A 20,049-nucleotide genomic window follows, 5' to 3' on the forward strand; every position below is an offset into this window, starting at 1 on the left:
AAAAGAGGGGAGATTCAGACTAGATAGAAGGAAGAAACGTTTTACACTGAGGGTGGTGAAACACTGGCCCAGGTTGCCCAGAGAGGTGGTGGATGCCCCATCCCTGGAAACATTCCAGGTCAGGTTGGACGGGGCTCTGAGCGACCTGATCTAGTTGAAGATGTCCCTGCTCGTTGCAAGGAGTTGGACTAGATGGCCTTTAGAGGTCCCTTCCAACCCAAACCATTCTGTGATTCTATGATCTTACGGCCTTGCAGGCCATCGCAAATGAACAGAGAAGAGGAGACGCAGTGCCAGCCCCTGTGCACGTGCTTAAATGAGATAAGTCAAGTCAATGGCAGGGAGAGAAAATATAGTAAAACCCTCTGCTTTTTTTAAAGACAAAGTTGCATGTCATTGTACATTCACTCATCTCTAGATTCAGGAAATCATTGGAGTTACGTAGGGAAAGCAGTTGAAAGATTTTTTTTTTTTAATCAAAAATGGGATTGTTCACAGGAAAACATTTTTTCTTCTAGAAAATTCATAAAACTTAAATTGCGTCAATGAAGACATACGGCAATTTGTATTTGTACACGAAATATTTTTACTGATCCTCCCATCTTCTGCCTGACAGCCTGAACGGTTCCACTAAAGTTTTTTTACGCACGTAAACCATACCTCGACATGAATTTTCAACCACCAGAACTTTGACAGGTCTTTTTTGTGGATCCCCAACCCACAGCCGGGAGGTTGCAACGGACAGGGGACGCGGAGAAGACCAGGAGGCAAGTCCTACTCTTCTCCCTGCAGGTCCAGAAAGGATAAAGCTTGGAAATAGGGGCAGCGCTGGGTCAGCTACGGACTGCGAAGCGGCTCAGGGCTGCGAACCTCCACTGAGGCGCTCAGAGGGGCGACTTCGCCCCGTGAGGGAGGGGAGCCGCCCTCAGGGCTCCCCGGGGCCGGCCCTGTCCGCCGCCCGCGGGTCTCAGGTGCCTTCCCCAGCACAAGCTTCCTCACCGGTCCCGCGGAACTCGGCTTGCGCAGTGGCTACTCATCACGGACCGCGGTGGGGCGGCGCCGGGCCGGGCCGGGCCGGGCCGCGCCGGGCCGGGGCGGAGGAGGCTCGGTTCGCCCGCCGCCGCTCGGGGCCTACCTCCGCCGCGGCCGCCGTTGCCGGGGCAACGCCGCGGGGTCCGCGGGGTCCGCGCCGCCCGCTCGCCGTTTCCTCCTCCGTCGCCGATTCGCCAAAGCCCGCGCCGCCCTTTCCAGGCGCGGGACGGGACGGGGGGGACGGCGAGGAGGGAGAAATCAAATCAAGTAGAAGTGAAATAAAAAAAAAGAAATTTTAAATAAATTAAAAAGTGCCTCCTGCGCGTGCCTGCGCCCTCCGCCCCCAGCGTGGCGAATGTGCGGGGGGTCAGGCGCAGGCGAGGGGGCGGGCCGGGCCGGGCCGGGCGCGGCAGACGGCGGAGGGGTGCGGAGCGGCGCGGCGCGGCTATGGCGCTCCTGCGGGGTGAGGCTCCTGTCAGCCCGCGGCGGGGCGGGCGGCTCCCTGCCACCGTGTGCGGGATAGGGGGTCCCTGACTCTTCGGCGGGAGTGGCGCGGCCGCCGGTCCCTGAGGGGGAGCGGGGCCCGGCCTGGCTCCGTGAAGGCGGGCCGGTCTGGCGGGGAGGCTGGGCCGGGTCTGAGGCGAAGGCGACCGGCCGTGCCGCGGCTGTCCGGGCTGTCCTGCCTCGGGTGGCGGGATCGGGCCTCGCCGGGGCAGGCCCAGCCCTGGCCGCAAGGGCGGCCCGGTTGTAGGGGCCCGTAACGCGGGCGGCAGCTCGCGTTGTTCGTCAGAAAATCCAAAATGGAGCCTCTGAAGCCGTTCCTGTCCCTCGGGGGGGGGGGAAGGTTCCTCCCCGCTGTCTCGTCCATGCTGTGTCAGCATCCGTGCGAGACACAGCTGGAAATAAATGCGACCTTTCAAAAAACACTGAACCGTGTTAGGCGCAGAGGGCGGAGAAGGGGTGCGCGGCGTCGGTCGCAAGCCTCTGTTTTGAGCAATCCTGCAAACCCTTTGCACAACAGAATATCCTGCGTTTGACTTTCTGCAGTGCTTAGGCCAGTTATGGTACAAACCAACCTATAGCAAAGGGTGCGTCTGTATGCCCAATAACTGGCCACGTCTGTGTGCGGTGACTAGAAGTGACGCTCGAAGTGTCAGTGACTGAAAGTTGATTTTGTCACATCCAGCCCCTGCCTGTGTTAGCATAACAGGGCAGGATAAACTCTGTAAGTGCCAACAGTTCCTCAAAGTGTTTTGCGTAAAGAAGTACTTTATGCTCAGCCTGGTTTAAAATTTGTGTTTCTTAAAATGAGATAAATATGCCCTTTAATACCTGATCTTGTTTGAAAACAAAATTGAGATTTATTGAAATAGGGCTTTTTATCTATTTGACAGTGCTTTGCTACTTGACAGACTGTACCTAAATAATAACGTATGTATAAGTCATGGTTTGAGGTTTCAGTGCTGAAAGCCTGTCTAGTCAGCGTTGCAGTAATTCTGTATTGCTCTGCTGAAATGGGTAATACAGAGAGAAGCTTTGCCCATACTTGTTTGGTGTTAGTTTTCTACGCCTGTTTCAGAATCTAATCTCTTGCAACAATATTTTTCATACACTGTTCTTGCTCCTTATTTTTTTTGGAGGTTAATGATTGGTTTTTAGGCCTTCAAAATAGGATCTGACAAATATTTTCATACCAAGTGCATTTGAGAAATGTTGGAGGGTTAGAGAATGTTTCAGGCCTATAATAGCAGAACCCCATTTAGCAGCAAGTGGTTAACAAAAACAGATTAAAAGATGTTTTGAATTGAATATTTGATAAGGATTCTTTGCTTTCTAGCCCCAAAAGTTTCCAGATCCCTATGCATTAGGTAGTATTCTGCTCTCATTCAGTGTTTATCACCTTGGAAAATTGCAGAGACTCTGGAAGTCTTGTCATGGTAATGTAGAACATTAACGGGGACTTAAGAAGAGCTGACAAAGGCGGCAGAGTCCTTTCTCACTCAGGACTTCAGCCACCCCAGTGGCCCCTCCTGAAGTTTTGTGGAGGGAGTAGCATTTGTAGATGTGTCTCCAATCAAGCAAAATTAGGCAGGCTCTGGAGTAATATACCCTTAGGGGTATGGCTCTGTGGTCAGTTTAATTCAGCATAACTCAATGCAGGTTGTGCTGCTGCTGCTTCTTCCCTTACTGGTTCAATCCAACCTTCTCTCTTAGTCTGGAATTACTGTTCTGTTGAGCAGCCAGAAGGTGAACTGTGTCACAGAACTGATCCAAATGAAAATTAGCCCCTCATTTTCTGCCGACTCTGGGTTAGTCTTCAGCTACTGCAGTTGTGTGATCTGGTCTCGTTTACGCTTTGGCCCCAGGCAGCAGTGAGCAGCCTCTGTGAAAGAGAGAGATGTTGTTATTATTGTGAAAGGAAGGTTTAAGGGCAAAGTTCCATCCTCGCCCCTGGACTGTTTATTTGTAAGGCAACAGAGTCTATGTGATTCAGCAAATAATGTGGATAACCAACAACCTGGCCAAAAGGGAGGAGAGCTAGTTCTTTTAAGCAGGTCCCTGAGCTGGTCTGCAGCAAAGCCTTGCAACCAGCTGTGCTGGCACGATTTTGGAGGAGACAGAGGGACAGGAATCAGTGGGCAGGAGGAGTGCTGGCAAGATGAGTGTCAAGGCCTGCTTTGCAGCCGGGAAGATAAGCTTAGGAACATGAGATCATCCTTAAAAGAGCTAAGGGTCTTTTTTTTTACAAGCGTTGTTAGCATTTAATGAAGACTCAAACTTAACATTCAATAAATTATTGTTAATACAATACATTTTGGATAGTTAAATGAAAACTGCTGGTGTAAATTTAAATCTGTCACCTGAATACTTAGAAAGTCCAGGAACTACTCCTGGAGTGACTGTGTTGAACACACCCATTTTCCATAAACATAAATCAGTTAAAGCATCCTCACCTTTGTTAAAAAAATTGTAGGGGTTCACATGTTGTGTCTGTTAGTAGTTTTCAGCTTTTTTCGAAAAAATATGTACAACCAGAGTAAAAACTTTTCAGTCAATGGATTAAGAATTGTTTTGGATTAAATTGAATTACTTGCTGGTATCAGCTGAATGATGATTAAATGAAGAGTGAAAAACAATGACGAATATAGCATATACTACGTGTATACAAGGGGTTAGTTCCAAGCATTTGGCGGAACTTTGGTACTTTTCAGCCTCTGAATATACAGAGACCTCGAGAGAGAGATATTTTTAGTGGCTGTGGTGTTCCCTCTACACTTAAAAACCTCAAGAGTGGGCTTTTTGGATGTATAATAGTTAGCAGCTATTTATTCCTTTGAGGAAATAAATTCTGCTTCTCAGTTTTTGAAGAGTTACTGTGTCAGCACTACATTTTAAGGGAGCAGCAGTAGTGTGCTTAGCAAAGACTTCTTTCTAAGGTCTTCTGGGTACCCCAGAAAGAAGCCCAGGGGCAGCATCAGGGTGTGAGGGTGTTACTCTGTTCTGCTGTCTTCATGGTTTTGAAAGCCACGTTGGTTTTAGCATTCCTCCCTGTCCTTGAAGCTGCAATTCATGCTTAGTCTACTTGGTATTTCCCAGATGATCTTCTGAGCATATGCATTGCCTGTTTCAGATCCCAACATTGCATTCAAGTCCTTGTCAGTGGAGCAAGCTTGACCTTCACCAGTTTGGAAAGCCCTTTTCTGTAAATCACCTGGTCTGGGATCCAAGTACATGAGAGACAGAGGAGCACCCTCCCTCTGACAAACCAGCCAAAGAGTATGGATCGCACGGCCTTTAACAGAAGGCTTGAAAACAGTGTTCATGAGCAGCTTAATGAACAGGCATTTTCATTTGCCTTCATTCTTACATCTGAATATATCCTTCTAGTGTTCCTTAAAATAACTGTGGAGGCTTCATGGCAGCTGTAGAAAAGGGGTGTGTGAGCTCTGTTGTTCAACTGGGGGAAAGTTCACAGGCTGCCTCCTGCGTGTTTCTCACGCAGAAGCAGAGCGCCGCTGTGACGAGCAGTCAGTAGATGTTCGGTTCGGTTCAGAGACAGCTTCTCCCAAGCTGAAATTCATATAGACTACTTCTGGCCAATGCACTTGTACGCATGCGCTTGCACACGCTCTCTGTTGAAAACTGGATTTTCTTCTCAGAAACTGGAAGACCGATGCTAGTGCAGTTTAGATGGCCTGTGTAATTCTGGAAATACCGTGAAGTTTTTGATTAGGGAATGTTTTTCCTCTTAAGTTAAAGGAATCAAAGATAAAATGCATATAAAAAGGTTTTTTGGTTTGCTTTATTGTTTTGTTTTTTTTTAATTCTTTGTGAAAACTGTTTCAGAGTATAAGCCACAAATCTGCTGATTTTTCTAGGATGAGGGAATGGCCTCTTTGTTTCTTAAAAGAACTGTTCCTCATCTGATTATTTCACAGGTGTCCACTGTGGGATTTCATGAATGTTACTTTCATGCTTTTAGTACACTAGCACTGATGTCTGATGTGGTGTGGCAGCCTCCTTTGTCTGCCCAGTATCCAAATTATCTGTTTTTTTTCAAGCCTCTTTGTGGAAAAGAGGTATTTCTGGAATCTTCCCAGCTTTTCTTTCTGATCATTAATTCTGCATACCTTCCCAGTCTAAAGTATTGCTGTATCGTAAGGCTTATTTATCTTGAACTGCGTGGTTTCACATTGTCTATATTTATTTACAAAGCCTCTTGTGAATTTAGGGTGTTATTCAGTTGAGGCTGACTTGGTGATTTTCTGTTTGTTAGACTCTGCACATCTGGATAATTCTTGCTTCTGTTGCAGGTGTATTCATTGTTGCGGCGAAGCGAACTCCTTTCGGGACCTATGGAGGTTTGCTGAAGGACTTCACAGCCACCGATCTGACAGAACACGCTGCTCGAGCTGCACTGGCTGCTGGCAAGGTCTCTCCTGAGATCATTGACAGTGTCATTGTCGGCAGTGTCATGCAGGTTGGTAGCATGGAAGATTTGCTGGTCAGTGATTATTTCAGTCGTCTCCTTCAGTGTGGTCCTATAGATAGCTACCTCTGCTTTGCAGCCAAGAATAAACCAAAGGGGTGGAAATGGAATGGGTAAGTAGCGATTATAGTGTAGTGTTTCCTGTTCACGTTTAAGGGATGTACCCTGCATGATTTGTGATATTATTGGGAGCAAGGCTTAGCTTTCTTTTTTTGGTACCAAAGGTAGTTTAAAGTAGGACAAGCTGATTTAAAAATGCGGATTCATTGAGCGGTTAGTTGGTAATCCCTGGCACATTTTTCCTATTTTAATGACTTGAGCTGTGGAACTCAAATGATCAGTGAGTTTTCACTGAAATAGATAAATCCCTTTCTTTTTGGAGACTGTAACTGATTTGAGCCCACTTCCCTTGAGTTTTCTAAATAGAATTTTTTTGAGTGAACATGAGTTTACTTTGAGCTGAAGGGATACATGCCGTGGATTTGGACAATCATAGCTTTTCCAAAGAGCTTGTGGTGTAGATCCTATTGTATGCAGGGCACCAGCATTGCAAAACTGCAATTATCCACGTATCTAGATTAGGGTCTTTGTTTTAGGCAAGACAGCAAAGAGCATTTCTGGTTGGTTTTGGTTTGTATTCTGACTTCACCATTATTAAGGTTAAGCAGCCTTATTTTGCATTGAGTGTTTCAAGGGTGCAGAAGAAAAATACCTGAGAACTTTCATAAGTGAACAAATGTGCAGTATTCTTTCTTAAGGATTTTCAGCCAAAAGAGTAGCTTTTGGTTATTCAGTCCCCTACAGCTACCATCTCAGCTTCTTTTATTCAACTTTTTAGGTTTTGTAAGAACTGTTTGTGGCCTAAGAAAAAAAATTGCAGCATCCAAATCTCCTGTAATGCTTTCACAGAAAAATAGCTTTCTCCTAATAAAAAAAAGGTCTTTTCATGTTGAAATTACATTTCTTTTCCTTTGCATCATATTTCCCCATCCCAATAGATTTTCTTTTTTTAGTTCTGGATTCCTTTTAAATATTATATGATTAAGTTTAAATAACTATGAATGTATGACCATTTTAAACTCCCCTTCTTCAGCAGAAGTGGCTTGACTAATTTTTTTTTTTCCCCTGAACTTGCATTGGCAGGTAGCATTGTGCACAGAGCTTTGTCTTTATAATACATATTAGCTTAGGGCATGATCCCCAAGAGCATGAGTGTTCTCTCTGTTTGGAAAAGGTCCATTACAAACCTATAGCAGTGCTGTTACAATTTTTTATTCTGTACCTGCACTCGCCATCATCTGCTGACTCAGTAGTTGAAATGCAAAAGCCTCATTATTTTTGTTTCATCTCATGTTGGAGCCTGGTTTATTGAAGGAGTGGGTTCTGAAGCAGGCTGCTCTGTGTGCACTACTTTGCTTTTCAAGTATAAGTCTGATATAACCATCTTTGAAAAGTTTTGGAGGAATGAGATTTCAATGTTAGAACAGGCCAGTGTCCAATTAGAACAACACAGTTACAAAATTTCACAAGGTGGATATGAAGCAGCAATGGCATCTCCGCATTTTCCACACTGTCTGTTTTTTGGGGGCCTCCCCGTTAGTCTGAGCAATTTTAGTTTACCTTGAAACAAGTGCTGCTTGCCAGTCAGAATCTGGTCTTATGTCAGTCTGTTGTGTGTATGCTGCTTTGAAAATAAGGGAAAACATAAGACTATTAAGTTGCTGACTTCAGTCTTAACATCTGTAGTCCCGTTTTTGGCCTGATGTCTAGCCTTTACGACACGGAGTTTCTTTAAAACGCGTATTAAGACATTGGTCCTTTTTGATCATATAGGATGGTGTGGTTTTGAAGTGAAGCAAAGTTATGACTTCAGATTTCTGTTGAACACACGCATATCAGTGATGCAATTACACCATTCTGACTTTCCATCAAGTCTTTTACTTTCCAAAGAAACTAGAGTGTAACAAAACCTCCTGTTTGTTCTGTCTGCAGAGCTCCGCAGATGCGATTTATATTGCAAGACATGTTGGTTTACGTGTGGGAATTCCTGTCCCAGTTCCAGCCCTCACTGTCAACAGACTTTGTGGCTCTGGTTTCCAATCCATTGCCAGTGGATGTCAGGTACAAAGCTCTTTTTTTCCTGTATTAGTTGTAACCTTTATCAGACTGTTAACATGAGAGAAGAGACGGGTGTAGAAATGTGTACTTCGTGTTTGGGATGAGTCTTATCATGGATTTTTAGCCACCTCTGGTAGGGACTTCCTATTGCCCTGCATGGTTTTGTGCAAGAGTTCAGCCTCCACAGTGCCATATTTTGTGGTTGGTTTTAAAAATCATCATTGTAGCTATTTTGAGTTTCATCTAAGGAATGCAGCAAGTGTTAGCCGGTGAAATAGAGCTCAGCTGTGCAATAGTTGCATTCTGTGATCCTGTTTGTATGAATTGGAATTACTGGGCATCAGAACCACAACAGGACGCTTTCATCTTTTGATCATTGTTTATATTCTCACCTAGCTAGCTAGCTAAGCAGCAACTTGTGCTTTTTAAGTGTCTTTTTTTTCAAAGATCTGAACCCTCTCATGGGTTAGATAATTTATAGCGTCATTTCTTCTAAAATAGAATAAAATCACCTTCTCTTTGAGTGGTTGGCCAAAACCACTGAGTAAGATGGTACAGTGATATTTATTTCATTTGTTCATAGACATCAGTGGTCTACGACTAGCAGTGGTCTAGACTTTACAAAATTAAAGGGTATTTTATGAATATTTGAGCAAGCACATAGTTGTGTTTTTTTTTTTTTTTAAAGAAGTTCCCATTGGCTAGAGAATTATTTTAGGTCTGATCCTCTAGAGGAAAAATTGTGGAAGACAATGTCGAGTTAAGGTTACATGTTTACAATAATATCCATGTAACTGTTTTTTCTAGTGCTTTCTGCAAAGGCTATACACACGTTAGCCTACACTGAAAAAATCTGGTGGAGAATTTGACCACTTACATTGAAAGTATGGTTGCGAGGTCTTTTCCAAAGATGGCATTTCATCAATGCAGCTAACGTTTCTGTATTTCTCTGGCACACAACAAAGCTGTGGATTCTATTCTGAGCTTCTTAAATGTGCACAAAGTTTTTGGTAACCATAGGGTGCATCTCAGCACATATTACTGCAAATCAGTCGTAGTAATTATTGACTAGTCATCTGAAATGCATATCAAGATAATTTCATCTGCTTCCATTCCAGTACACAAATAACCTTAACTGTCCGAGTGAATCATTTTAAGGAAGCAGAATTTTTGAGTGGTCTGATGGTGCGTTTAGGAATTGGGACTTTTAGGTTCTGTGCGATTTGTCAGTGATGAATTAGTGCGTTTTGGGGGTTTCTTTTGGCAGCCTACCTGGCTAATGTTTTCTAAAATGATGTCCCCTTTTTTTTAGAATCGTAAGGTCTAGTTTCAGGCTTTGAGGTTTAATTTGTGTTCCTTTTGAGAAGATTAGGAGCTCCAAAAAAAAAAAAGTTCAACCATCTGTGAACCTAACCACACAAGCATGCAGATGCGTAATGGCTTTGTCCATCAGTCCTGTCACATGCGTGCACCCATATTCTCTTCCTCCCTCATTGATATAATCATTCCTTGCTGAAAGGAAGAAGAAGGAACACGTAATGAAAGAGGCAGACCCCAATCTTAATAGAAGGGTAAACCCTTCATAAATATACACATGGCTAAGCATGAATTCATTCTCTGTGTGTGGCTTTGTAGGTGACGGGGTCTTTTTCTAAAACAGTTGTTATTGTCTTACAAAACCAGCAAACTAAATCCTAGATCTGTTTTGTTTTTCTGTTAACAGGAAATTTGCCTTAATGACTCAGAAGTTGTTCTGTGTGGCGGAGCTGAAAATATGAGTCAGGCTCCTTATGCAGTTCGAAACATTCGATTTGGAACCAGATTAGGAGCAGAACTCAAGGTCTAGTACTTTTTTTTTACTTTTTCTGTTTCCCTGTGAATAAAGTCATGTTTACACAGCAACGTAAAGTATTGGGCCTGTAGACGCTATATCCTTGCTAATGAAATTACTGGAGATTAGATCCTGATTTAGTTGTCCAAAGCATTTATTCAGTCATTATGAAAACAGTAGGTTCAGGCAATTTTGTTAAGCATGCCAGTTTTCTAACTTTTCCAAAACTATCTTTGAACTCCTGTTCCATGTTAAACATATCAATAAACTCTTAGACACAAAACTTAGTTCACTTGGTACCTCCCATCAAAGTACTGTATATAATATAAAAAATTTTCTGATGTCAGAGGCAGTGAAATAGAGGCATACACAGTTTAGGTGAAGCTAGTAAGGCTAGCAATGGGTAGATAGACTGGTAAAAGACATGTATACCTCCAAGTTGTAAGCATTTTAAAAACGGTAAATTGAAAATAAATCCATTGACAGAGAAATTATTTTTACATTATCTCCTGAAGATATATCCTTAGTGAATACTGTAGGAAATTTGGAGCAGGATCCAGTTCTGCTCTGATGATTACCATTTATTCAGTGGGTCATAACCAACATCAAAATGCTAAATTGGGGTATTTCAGTGTTTCAGCCCTTTGGTTTTTTCTACGCTGTTTTTCCATTATGACGATGGTGAACATGAGGTATGCTTGACTCTGTTCTGTGAATCTGGTGCGGCACTGTTGACTGAGCCTCAGTACCTACAGGGAACACCTTCACAGGGTTGCTGATGACACTGAGTCTCCGTAGGTGCCACTGGGTTCTTACCATGAAGATAGTTGAATTGTACAGTTGCAGGTGAATGAGTGATTTATCTTGCGGAACTTTACTGGTGACAGAGAGGTGACAAAACCCATCTGGACTGCCTTTATCAGGTTAAGTGAAGTTAGACTTGCGTATTTTCTCACCTGAGATGTTTTACCCACAGAAACCTTTGACTCAAGTAAGGTTATTTTACTTGGCAGTAGAGAGAGAGCCGAAGAATCGGTAGGCTGCTATGCCTTTTCAGTTCCTCACCTGTCCTTCTTGGTAACCAGAAAGACAGGTGTGTTTTCTCACAGGTCTCTAATAAATAATTCATGAAGCAGTGAAATATGTTGAAATGCTAAGAACCATAGGCTTTTCCCAAACCTCTCAGGGCCACATATGAGCGGAAAGAACCACACTAGAGCACAACGTAGATTAACTAAAATAACACACAAGAACTTGCATACTGTTTTGCAGTGTGTTTGTTCTAATTTAAATAAAGTATCTGTAGGTAACCTGAGTTAATTTTACAAAGAGACGTTAGTTTCCAAGTGGCTGCTGAATAATTAGAAACTGTCAATAATAAATGTTAATATTGCAGTGCTTTATAATTTTCTTTTCATAATGTTCCATGCAGTTGGAAGACACACTGTGGGAAGGTCTAACAGATACGCATGTTAAAATACCTATGGCAGTTACAGCTGAAAATCTGGCTGCAAAATACAACATCACGCGAGAGGACTGTGACCGATACGCATTCAAAACGCAACAGAGATGCAAAGCTGGTTAGTAAATTTAGGAATGGAAGCGTTTATATGATACCAGTTTCAAATCTAGTCAGTTTTTAGCATCGATTCAAAGTATTTTTAAGTTTTGTGTAGCTCATGCATCTTGGTGTAATTTGTCTTTTGATTTGCAGATACTGTAATTCATGCTTTTGTTTGCCCTGTGATACAAGTAGCCCACTCCCTAGGGGGTTTGACTTTGAATATACCGAGTCAGGTGTTGTGCCTATCAGCAGGTTAAGTAAGGAGCCCCTTTCCACTGGCTTGCTGCATCTTCCTAGTGGACATTCAATAGCCGTTCAGGCCTGTCACGTGTCACCTCCTGCCTGAACAGGATCCATGTTCATGAATGTAGCTTGCTGGCGCGCCTTTTGGTGGGGTGCCTTGCCTTTGTCTTCCCTGCAGCAGAGCAGCGTTGCCCCAGGCATGCCTGACTCCTCTCCTTTCTTTCCGCTTCACTGCAGAGCAGTCCTCTCCCACAGCGACCCACATCCTTCTTGCATGCCAGCATGTGCTATAACTGATCTAAATCCTTTTTCTTCCTTTTGCAAATCATATGCTAGTCTACAACCCTTGGACAGTTAGAGAAGATGGAATCTGAAGAGGGGATATTTGTTCAGGACCTGCATTTAAACTGTTCTCTGGCTGGTTTACATGCCAAAGCCATAATTCAGAGGCATTGGGTTACTGTGAAATTGATTGATAATGTCAACAGGATGGTAGGCCAAAAGCCAGTAGAATGTGTAGTGGTCGTCCTGGGGCTTCAACATACATTGCAATCCAAAAGTGAACATAAGAAGCAAAGATCTCAGCATACTTTTAGATTCTAATGATGGTGCTTTTTAACAGCTGCTGCTCTCGAAGGAAGATTTTGTGTTTTTTTTTCAGTGGGTGTAGCAGTGCTTTTTGTAACTTTTCTCGGTTGTGTGTTACCTTCCCTGCTGATCTTGTTAGCTAACTCCTGTCATTCCTGGAGCCTTTTTTAGAAACTGCACCCCTGAAGAGGCTTTTGCTTCTTTCTTGTTTTCTAGGATTTTGCTTTGCTGTTTTTATTTCTGCTTGTTATGACCAGCTCATCTTACTCCACACTAAAGAGAGAGTCCTGGGGCTAATCAGGAAAGAAAAAGATGTTGTAGAATTTACTGAGAAAGTTCAGAGGTAGCTAAAAAACATCAGCTCTGGCAATTTCAGTGTCTTAGTTTTAAATCCCTTAGGGTTGCATTTGTGGAATGATTTGAAGTGGCTGGGAGTCTTGGTTCAGTTTTGGGAGATGGGAGTTGTTTTGTTTTTAAATCAAATATGTTCAGATCAACGTTGTGGACACAAAAGGTAGCATTTAGTTGTCTGAATATTGGCGTCTAATGTCATCTTAGGTGGTGTGGCCAGATGCTCTTACAGGCATCTTAGATACCTACAATGCCTTGAATTGTCTCAGGTTGTTTAGGCAGCTGAATCGCGTTCTAAGATTGTGACTTGACTGTGAGATGCTGTGGAGGAGCAGCTCGAACAGGATTGTAATTGTTAAACAATAGCTCATGTTGGTTATCAACAGAGAAAATGTGGCTCAGGATTTTTTTCACATTCCTCTCTGAGTGAGATTTACAGCTTCTTGGCCCTCTGATAAGTGACAGAGCTGTAGAATAAAGCAACAATACAGGGGGATGTGTACCAAAAGTAAATCTAGTGGTTAAAAAAAAAAGAGTTCAGTTATTTAAAGCTGAAATAACACTTTAATATTTGAGACTTTCTTTGGAGAAGTTTGAGAACGTACTTGTAGAGTTTTTGCCCAGTTTCTAAAAAAACAAACAATAAAACACCAACCAGCCTATGTAAACAAAAAAAAAGCGTAAACAGTACTGTCCCTGAGCTCTTCGTTAAAATAGAGCAAAAGTTGTGTGCACATGAAAATAGGATTATTGGTCATGCTGCGCAATCATCTTGATATTTTTATCAGAGTCCTTTTATTTTCCTTTTTGTGGTTGCAGCTCATGATGCTGGTTACTTTAATGCTGAGATGGCACCAATTGAAGTGAAAACAAAAAAGGGGAAAGAAAGTATGCAAAAGGACGAGCACCCAAAACCCCAGACCACTCTGGAACAATTGGCAAAACTCCCGTCTATCTTTAAAAAGGATGGAACGGTGACTGCTGGGAATGCTTCAGTGAGTACGTCAAAGCCTTGGGTTGTGAAAGTGTCACCTCTAAGGTTCTCCAGCTTTATTGTCACTGTATTTATGTCTCACTGAGCCACCTTTGGCTGTCAGCGGTGTCTCCTGACGAAAATGATTTCTAATTCTGTAATTGAATGCCCCTGGTTGACTGTTCCAGCCCCAAGATGGCAGGGGATCCTTCAGTCTGCTCCTATGTCCTAAAAATTTGGTTCTGTGGCTTGTCACTGTTCTTTTAGTGAGGCATTGACTCGCTCATCAGCCTTGGATTATGCAGTTGATAACCTGCAGCAGCTGTGTAGAATTAGCCATTCTCCTTTCTTTTGGGGGCAATGATTACTGAACATTTGCTTTACAAATCATGCATTGTATTAGTGGGCATGCTGCTGCTGCTCATCTTTGTACCACAATTAGTATCCTCTCTAGTCCAAACCACATTTTACTCTTACCCAGAGTAGACTGGGTGCTTAGCAGCATGTCATTACGGACTGTTCCTCTTACAGTCATTATCTTAATCAATTGATTAATGTTCTTTGGGCCAGAAGGACCACTGTGATCATAAAATCTGAATTCCTGCCTAAAATAGATCATAGCCACAGTAAGTATGGGTGTCTGTAAAGTATCTTTTATAATTAATAGTACATACATTATCCAATATTAATAGTGTTCTTGCAAGTCTACAGAATGATGTTTCCAGTGTAAGGGAGACTTTAAGTGGCAAAAGTGTATTTTACTTTTCTAAAACATTGAAATTAATTTAACATCTATATTTAACTTTCTTTCACAGGCCACAGAACAGTGAAAGATTGTGGTTTGTTGTTTTGAATGAACACTAATACAATTGTCTGTTAAGTGTTAATAATAGTGTCTTGGACTCAAGCTTTTTTTGAGGGGCATATTTAGTTTAAAGTGTGGGGTTGTTTTGTTTGTATTTTCTCCACTAAGAATGCTTTTCTCTCTTACTGCAAGGGGGTGTGTGATGGAGCTGGTGCAGTCATCGTTGCCAGTGAATCAGCACTTAAAAAGCACAGTCTTACTCCTCTGGCAAGAGTAGTAGCCTATCACTCAGCTGGCTGTGACCCTTCCATAATGGGCATTGGTAAGTTGCAATAAAGCACATTATTTTACAGCATCAAGCAGCATTAAAATATTCTTGCGTTGGGCATTCTAAAGGAAAGAAAGGGAGGCTGCAGTGGTGAGTCTGCTGGCTCTGAAGACATTTGTGTGGCTTACTGCAGCGAGACTGTCTGTTCCACTGCTTCAGTCCATCCCTCTCATGCAGAGAGACTGACTTACCTCTCAGTTTGGCTGAAGGGGGATGTCTGGTGCCTGACCTATAGCATTAGCACTGAACTATAGTCCCCCAGACACCTTTTTTCTTTTTTTTTTCATTTTTACTCTCTCTGTTAGTAAGTCAAGAAAATAGGCACTCTCTCAATTTTTTTAAAGCCAGTTTTCTCCTGAAATTCATTTTAGTTTCCTGTAAGCTTTAAATCCCATTATTAAATGTGTAAGTATGAGTTGTCTTCCTCACCTCTTGCTGACGGAGTATTGGCTATGTGTACCCCTTTCAGCAGTTACTCAGTTGCTCAAGCTAAGATCGGATTCCAGGATACACATCCGTTCAGGTGTTATTTTGGCAAACCAACTACTTCTCTTTTTTGTTAGTCCCGTATTTTATGCTTCCTAATCAAGTAGCTGTTAACGCAAACAAACCCTCAAAGCCAATCCAGACATCCCAGGATTTTTCCCTTCTGTTTAGTTTGTAGACAGCATTGTATCCCAGCATCGCTTTTCCTTTCTGCCATTCTGTTCAGAGAGGTCATTATTGACTGCTTCCATGTGTCAGTAGAAATGCAAATGAATCATTGTCGGATTTCTTTTCTTGATCGGACTATCTGACTAACGCAGCCTTCAAAGCAAATGTAGAGGGAGGGTTTCTTTCGCTAGACTTCATACTGTCATTGTGCTTTCTAAATTAGCCCTTTCTTTCTAGGTCAGGCAACTCTTTTAGCTTGTTTAAAAACTTCATAAATCATACGGAGAAACAGTTAGTATCCCAACTCCTTAACACCACAGCTTGTCCCCAGCAACTCAAAAAGACCAGATGAGATTCATCGACATGACAGCAACAGGTCTGAGAACAGGAGCTCAGACTGAGCAACTGCCCTTTCACATACTGGTAGTGATAGGGAGTCCTGCCTCACAATGTCTAGTGAGAAAATTCATTATTTAAAAAAAAAAGAGAGAGAGAGGGGGAAAAAGTCTCCTTGGCTGTCATTAATGGTCTTTGCATTGTCCACATGAGACCCTCCCATTACTCTCACACGTAACGGGCATACTAAAATCCGTCCGTAATGAGATGCATTTAGAGTCTAGTATTAAGCCGCCTGAGGCTTTCTAATAATCCATTGAACTTTGAACTGGGCCCTTCTTTTAATTTTTCTGTCTCTTCAGTCATTTACTTATTTTTATGTTTTTTATTCTTTGAGCTACGAGTTTTCAGCACCATTTTTTGGTAGTGAGATAGCGTTTAGGATTGTTAACATTTTAGGATTGGGTTTTTTTGTCTAATGATCAGCTGCCATCTAACATCTCAGTATCTTTGTCCTACAAGCACGTACCTAATTAGCCCTTTCAAATTCTCTTTGAGTGTCTCTTTCCTTAGGTAGCTGTGCTTTGAGATTAATCTCCGCTAGTGGATTATACTAGATCGCAGATGTCAGCTTTCTTCCAGAGAACAGATTTATTGCCAAACTCTGTAATATTCTCAAAAACAATCTTACTGTCTTCAATTGGCTGGGACCTGGGTCCAAGGGTACATTTTATTCTTAGGTTTTTTGACTAGAAGATTCTCAGGTAAATTAGTTATAAGTACTGTTGTTTTAATATAAACACGTGACCAGCAAACTCTAGAACAGCCTGCCTTTTTCTTTTTTGTATACCTGGAGGCTGCAAGTTGTGAGGAAAGAATAAGCTGAACTAAGAGTACTGGGAAGGAGAATGCCTCAAAACTGTCGTGAAGTTGTTTTATTTGGCTGGGGACTGTCAGTTCTCTTGACTTGAAAGCTACGCGTGTGTTTACCAACATAGCTGTGCACTGTGTGACACTCCTAACTTCCCCTGGCAGTGTGTTGAGAAGGCTGCCAAACAGTTTTGAGATTTAGGAGTTCTCTTACCACCTAATAAAGCAGGTGAGTGGCATATCAGAATTCATTGGCTGCACAGAGGCTCATGGGAGGGGAGCTGATGAGGCTTTACGAAGCTATCCTATGTATAACATGTTTATAAGCCTTTATTTATTTATTTATTTATTTAACTAACTGTGCATACAATTTCCAAATAGGCCCTGTACCTGCAATTACCGAGGTTCTGAAGAAAGCAGGATTGACCCTGAAAGACATGGATTTGGTAGAGGTAAGGAGTTTTAACATGAACAGTGAGGTTACTCCTGATCTTTTTAGCAGAAACATTCCACTCGTGTAGCCCGTCATCACAAGGTAGGTGTTTCCGCATGCCTGGAGCCCACCTGACTCACCTCGCCTGCCTGACCTCTATCCATCTAGTTTCTACCACACAGTTGCTCAGTCATTACAAAAATCTCAGGCACGTGGAAATTGAAAACGGTGTGATAGCATTCCATGGAAAAAAATATCCTCATGTGACATGAGGTTTTACTCTGTTGGCTGGACTGTTAATGTTTTAAGTTAGTCACGCTTCTCCATTTGTGAAGAAGGCCATTTTTTGTCAGAGCAATAGGCTCTTCATGAACACATTGCATCAGAATATACCACGCCTTTTTTTTATAAAATATACTACATACTTGCTTTGTATCACATGTGCCAGAAGGATTAGAATTTCCATTGGGTTGGCCTGACAATTTGTATGTTGTCTGAGTACGCTTTTAGAAACACAATGTTTTTCTCAATCAAAATGACCTGGAGAAGAAGCACACCTCATTTAATCTTGTGTGCAGACATTCTGCTGAAAGCTTGTGTGGAAAGTCGGACACGAACAGTTGTATTGTTTCTCTGATGTTTTAGGTGAATGAGGCATTTGCACCTCAGTATCTAGCTGTCGAAAAAGTTTTGGGCCTTGACCCTGAAAAAACCAATGTCAACGGAGGTGCCATCGCTATAGGTCATCCTTTGGGTGCTTCAGGATCACGGATCACAGCTCATCTGGTTCATGAATTAAGGTATGTACGTAGCCGATAGCTGCTGGTAGTGAATGCAATGCTTGATGTATTTACACCTGCAAAAGATTTTTAGTATGGATACTGTGTGATTAAAATCTTTCAGTCTGCTGACTTAAAACTCTCCACACTGAAGCGTGCCGCTTTCCGTACAAATTTGTTACCTTTGTGCTGTAGTCCAGGTCCTGCAGCTTACCTCTTATTCCATTCTGTTGTCATTACAGGATTTTTTGCTTCCTCTAGATCTGATCCAAGCCCGCAGTAGTCAGTGGGAAGGTTTCCTTTATTGAAATGGCCTTTAAGCAAAGTCTGTTCTTTTCTTAACAGCGTCCATTTAAAAGGCTTTGTCATCACCACCTTTCTCCTTTGGTCCATTTTCAGAAATTTTGACTCTTTTGGCTTGCTTGATATGCTTAGCACCATTTTAATCTGAATTTTCTTTTTTCTTCTCCCTCCCCTCAGGGCAGAGATCACTGTATCTTTTTGCTTGTACTTGCAACACTATATTAGTGTTCAGCCATAAAGCCTCAGTTAATTTGCACCTTGCAGAAAACTTTTTCTTGGAGTGTGGCGGTAGAAAACTCAGCTTTTACAAACTACCTTGGCAATAAAATTCTATTTTACTTATGCCATTTTTATTATGTGTTGAAACCACAAGTGTCCCGTAATGTCATTCCTTACCATTTTGTATTCCTAAAAACAATATAACGTACCGTCTTTTACATGGTAAAAGACTCAGACCTGCAACTCCTTGGTTTTCTACAGAAATATTTCAACATCAGTTGAGGCTTCATGATATATTTCTTGGAAAAGAAGAACATACACATTCTAAAACGTCATCTTTAGTAGTACCTAGTTGATAGCTAGTTTCCTTTCATAAAATGAGGACAACAACTACTATGGTTTCATAAATGTAAATAATTTGCACTGTAATTTTTTCTGTACAGGCGTCGTGGCGGGAAATATGCAGTTGGGTCAGCTTGCATTGGCGGTGGACAAGGTATTGCTCTTATCATTGAGAACACAGCCTGAGAGATTATGGAGACTGCAGTGTTGCCCGAATTACTAATTCCCTGAGAAACTTCTGCCTTTTGTGACAATAAAGCATCACTACCTGCCTTCGTTTTGTGCCATTCCTGCAAGGTAAAGGAATAGCTGAGAAGTCTGAATTCTGAACAAAAAGATTCATTAATGTCTTTCTAACTAAAGGAAGTGTAACATCAATATAATTTCACACTGATGAAGTATTTTCTGAAAGCCTCTTTTCAGTCAAAGTTAATGTATTTCTGTAGGCAAAATTCTTTTCATTTCCTGAGGAAATTGCTTGTCAAACTTTCACCAAACCTGCCTTAAAATAGCAGTCAGTGCAGCTTTTTAAGCAAGTATTGCTTAAACTATTCTTATTTCAGCTACTGCTGCTGTCTGGCACATGTGCCTTTTTTTATCATCAGGAAATGTGAAAATTTAATTGGAAACCTTCTGAAGTATATACTGTTTGCAGATTGATGGCTGTAACCTGTACCCTGCTGTTTTGCAAGGGAAAAGAAAATGAGCGAAAGCTGAAATTCCCATTGTGCCTCCCAAAAGAACAATAAATATGACAGAAAAAAGGGCATGGTGTTCATTTGTTTGTTTATTTTAAAAGTCAATCACTGTGAGAATTGTTACTTTTGGTAAGTCAGTGTTTGTTTTCGGAGAGACTGTTTTTCCTGACCGAGAAATAACTGGTGTTTACAAGGTAGTTTCTAGGGAACTCTAGCAAATCTGCCAGCCTTCCAAGAAGCGGGGTAGTTGCATCTAACTGTGTTGCTGCATGGTAACTACATAGATACAGCAACTCATTTCTTAGCTTCCTCTGATAGTATCACCTGTATCTCTTGGATCACTTAATGCGGGGCTGTTCTTAGCGAATTTGAGAGGTGCACATCTGAGCAAGTTGTCTTGCCTCTCACAGGCAGTGGAGTTGAAGTTATGAATCATTTGACATAATGTACATGACGTTTGGATGAAACGAGATCTCCATTGACTATACTCACTGAAGTCCTCTAGGCTCGCTGTACTGTCAAGAGCAACTTGCAGCTTGCTCTGATGTAGATGCCTACAGTAGATACTCAGTTAGTTGAATGGATCCATGTC

General features: G+C 42.1%; 1 protein-coding gene across 1 annotated transcript; it reads left to right on the plus strand.

Moving 5' to 3' along the window:
* Positions 1-1,421: 1,421 nt before the first annotated feature.
* Positions 1,422-19,526, plus strand: LOC143172440 (3-ketoacyl-CoA thiolase, mitochondrial-like). Its single transcript, XM_076361908.1, has 10 exons — positions 1,422-1,495; positions 5,847-6,013; positions 8,015-8,143; positions 9,864-9,980; positions 11,404-11,551; positions 13,537-13,712; positions 14,688-14,817; positions 17,065-17,135; positions 17,762-17,916; positions 18,861-19,526. Exons 1-10 carry the CDS (start codon positions 1,480-1,482, stop codon positions 18,943-18,945), a joined length of 1,194 nt encoding a protein of 397 aa, XP_076218023.1. The 5' UTR covers positions 1,422-1,479; the 3' UTR covers positions 18,946-19,526.
* The last annotated feature ends 523 nt before the right edge of the window (positions 19,527-20,049 follow it).

The sequence above is a fragment of the Aptenodytes patagonicus genome, chromosome Z (assembly GCF_965638725.1).
Source record: "Aptenodytes patagonicus chromosome Z, bAptPat1.pri.cur, whole genome shotgun sequence".
Lineage (NCBI taxonomy): Eukaryota > Metazoa > Chordata > Aves > Sphenisciformes > Spheniscidae > Aptenodytes > Aptenodytes patagonicus.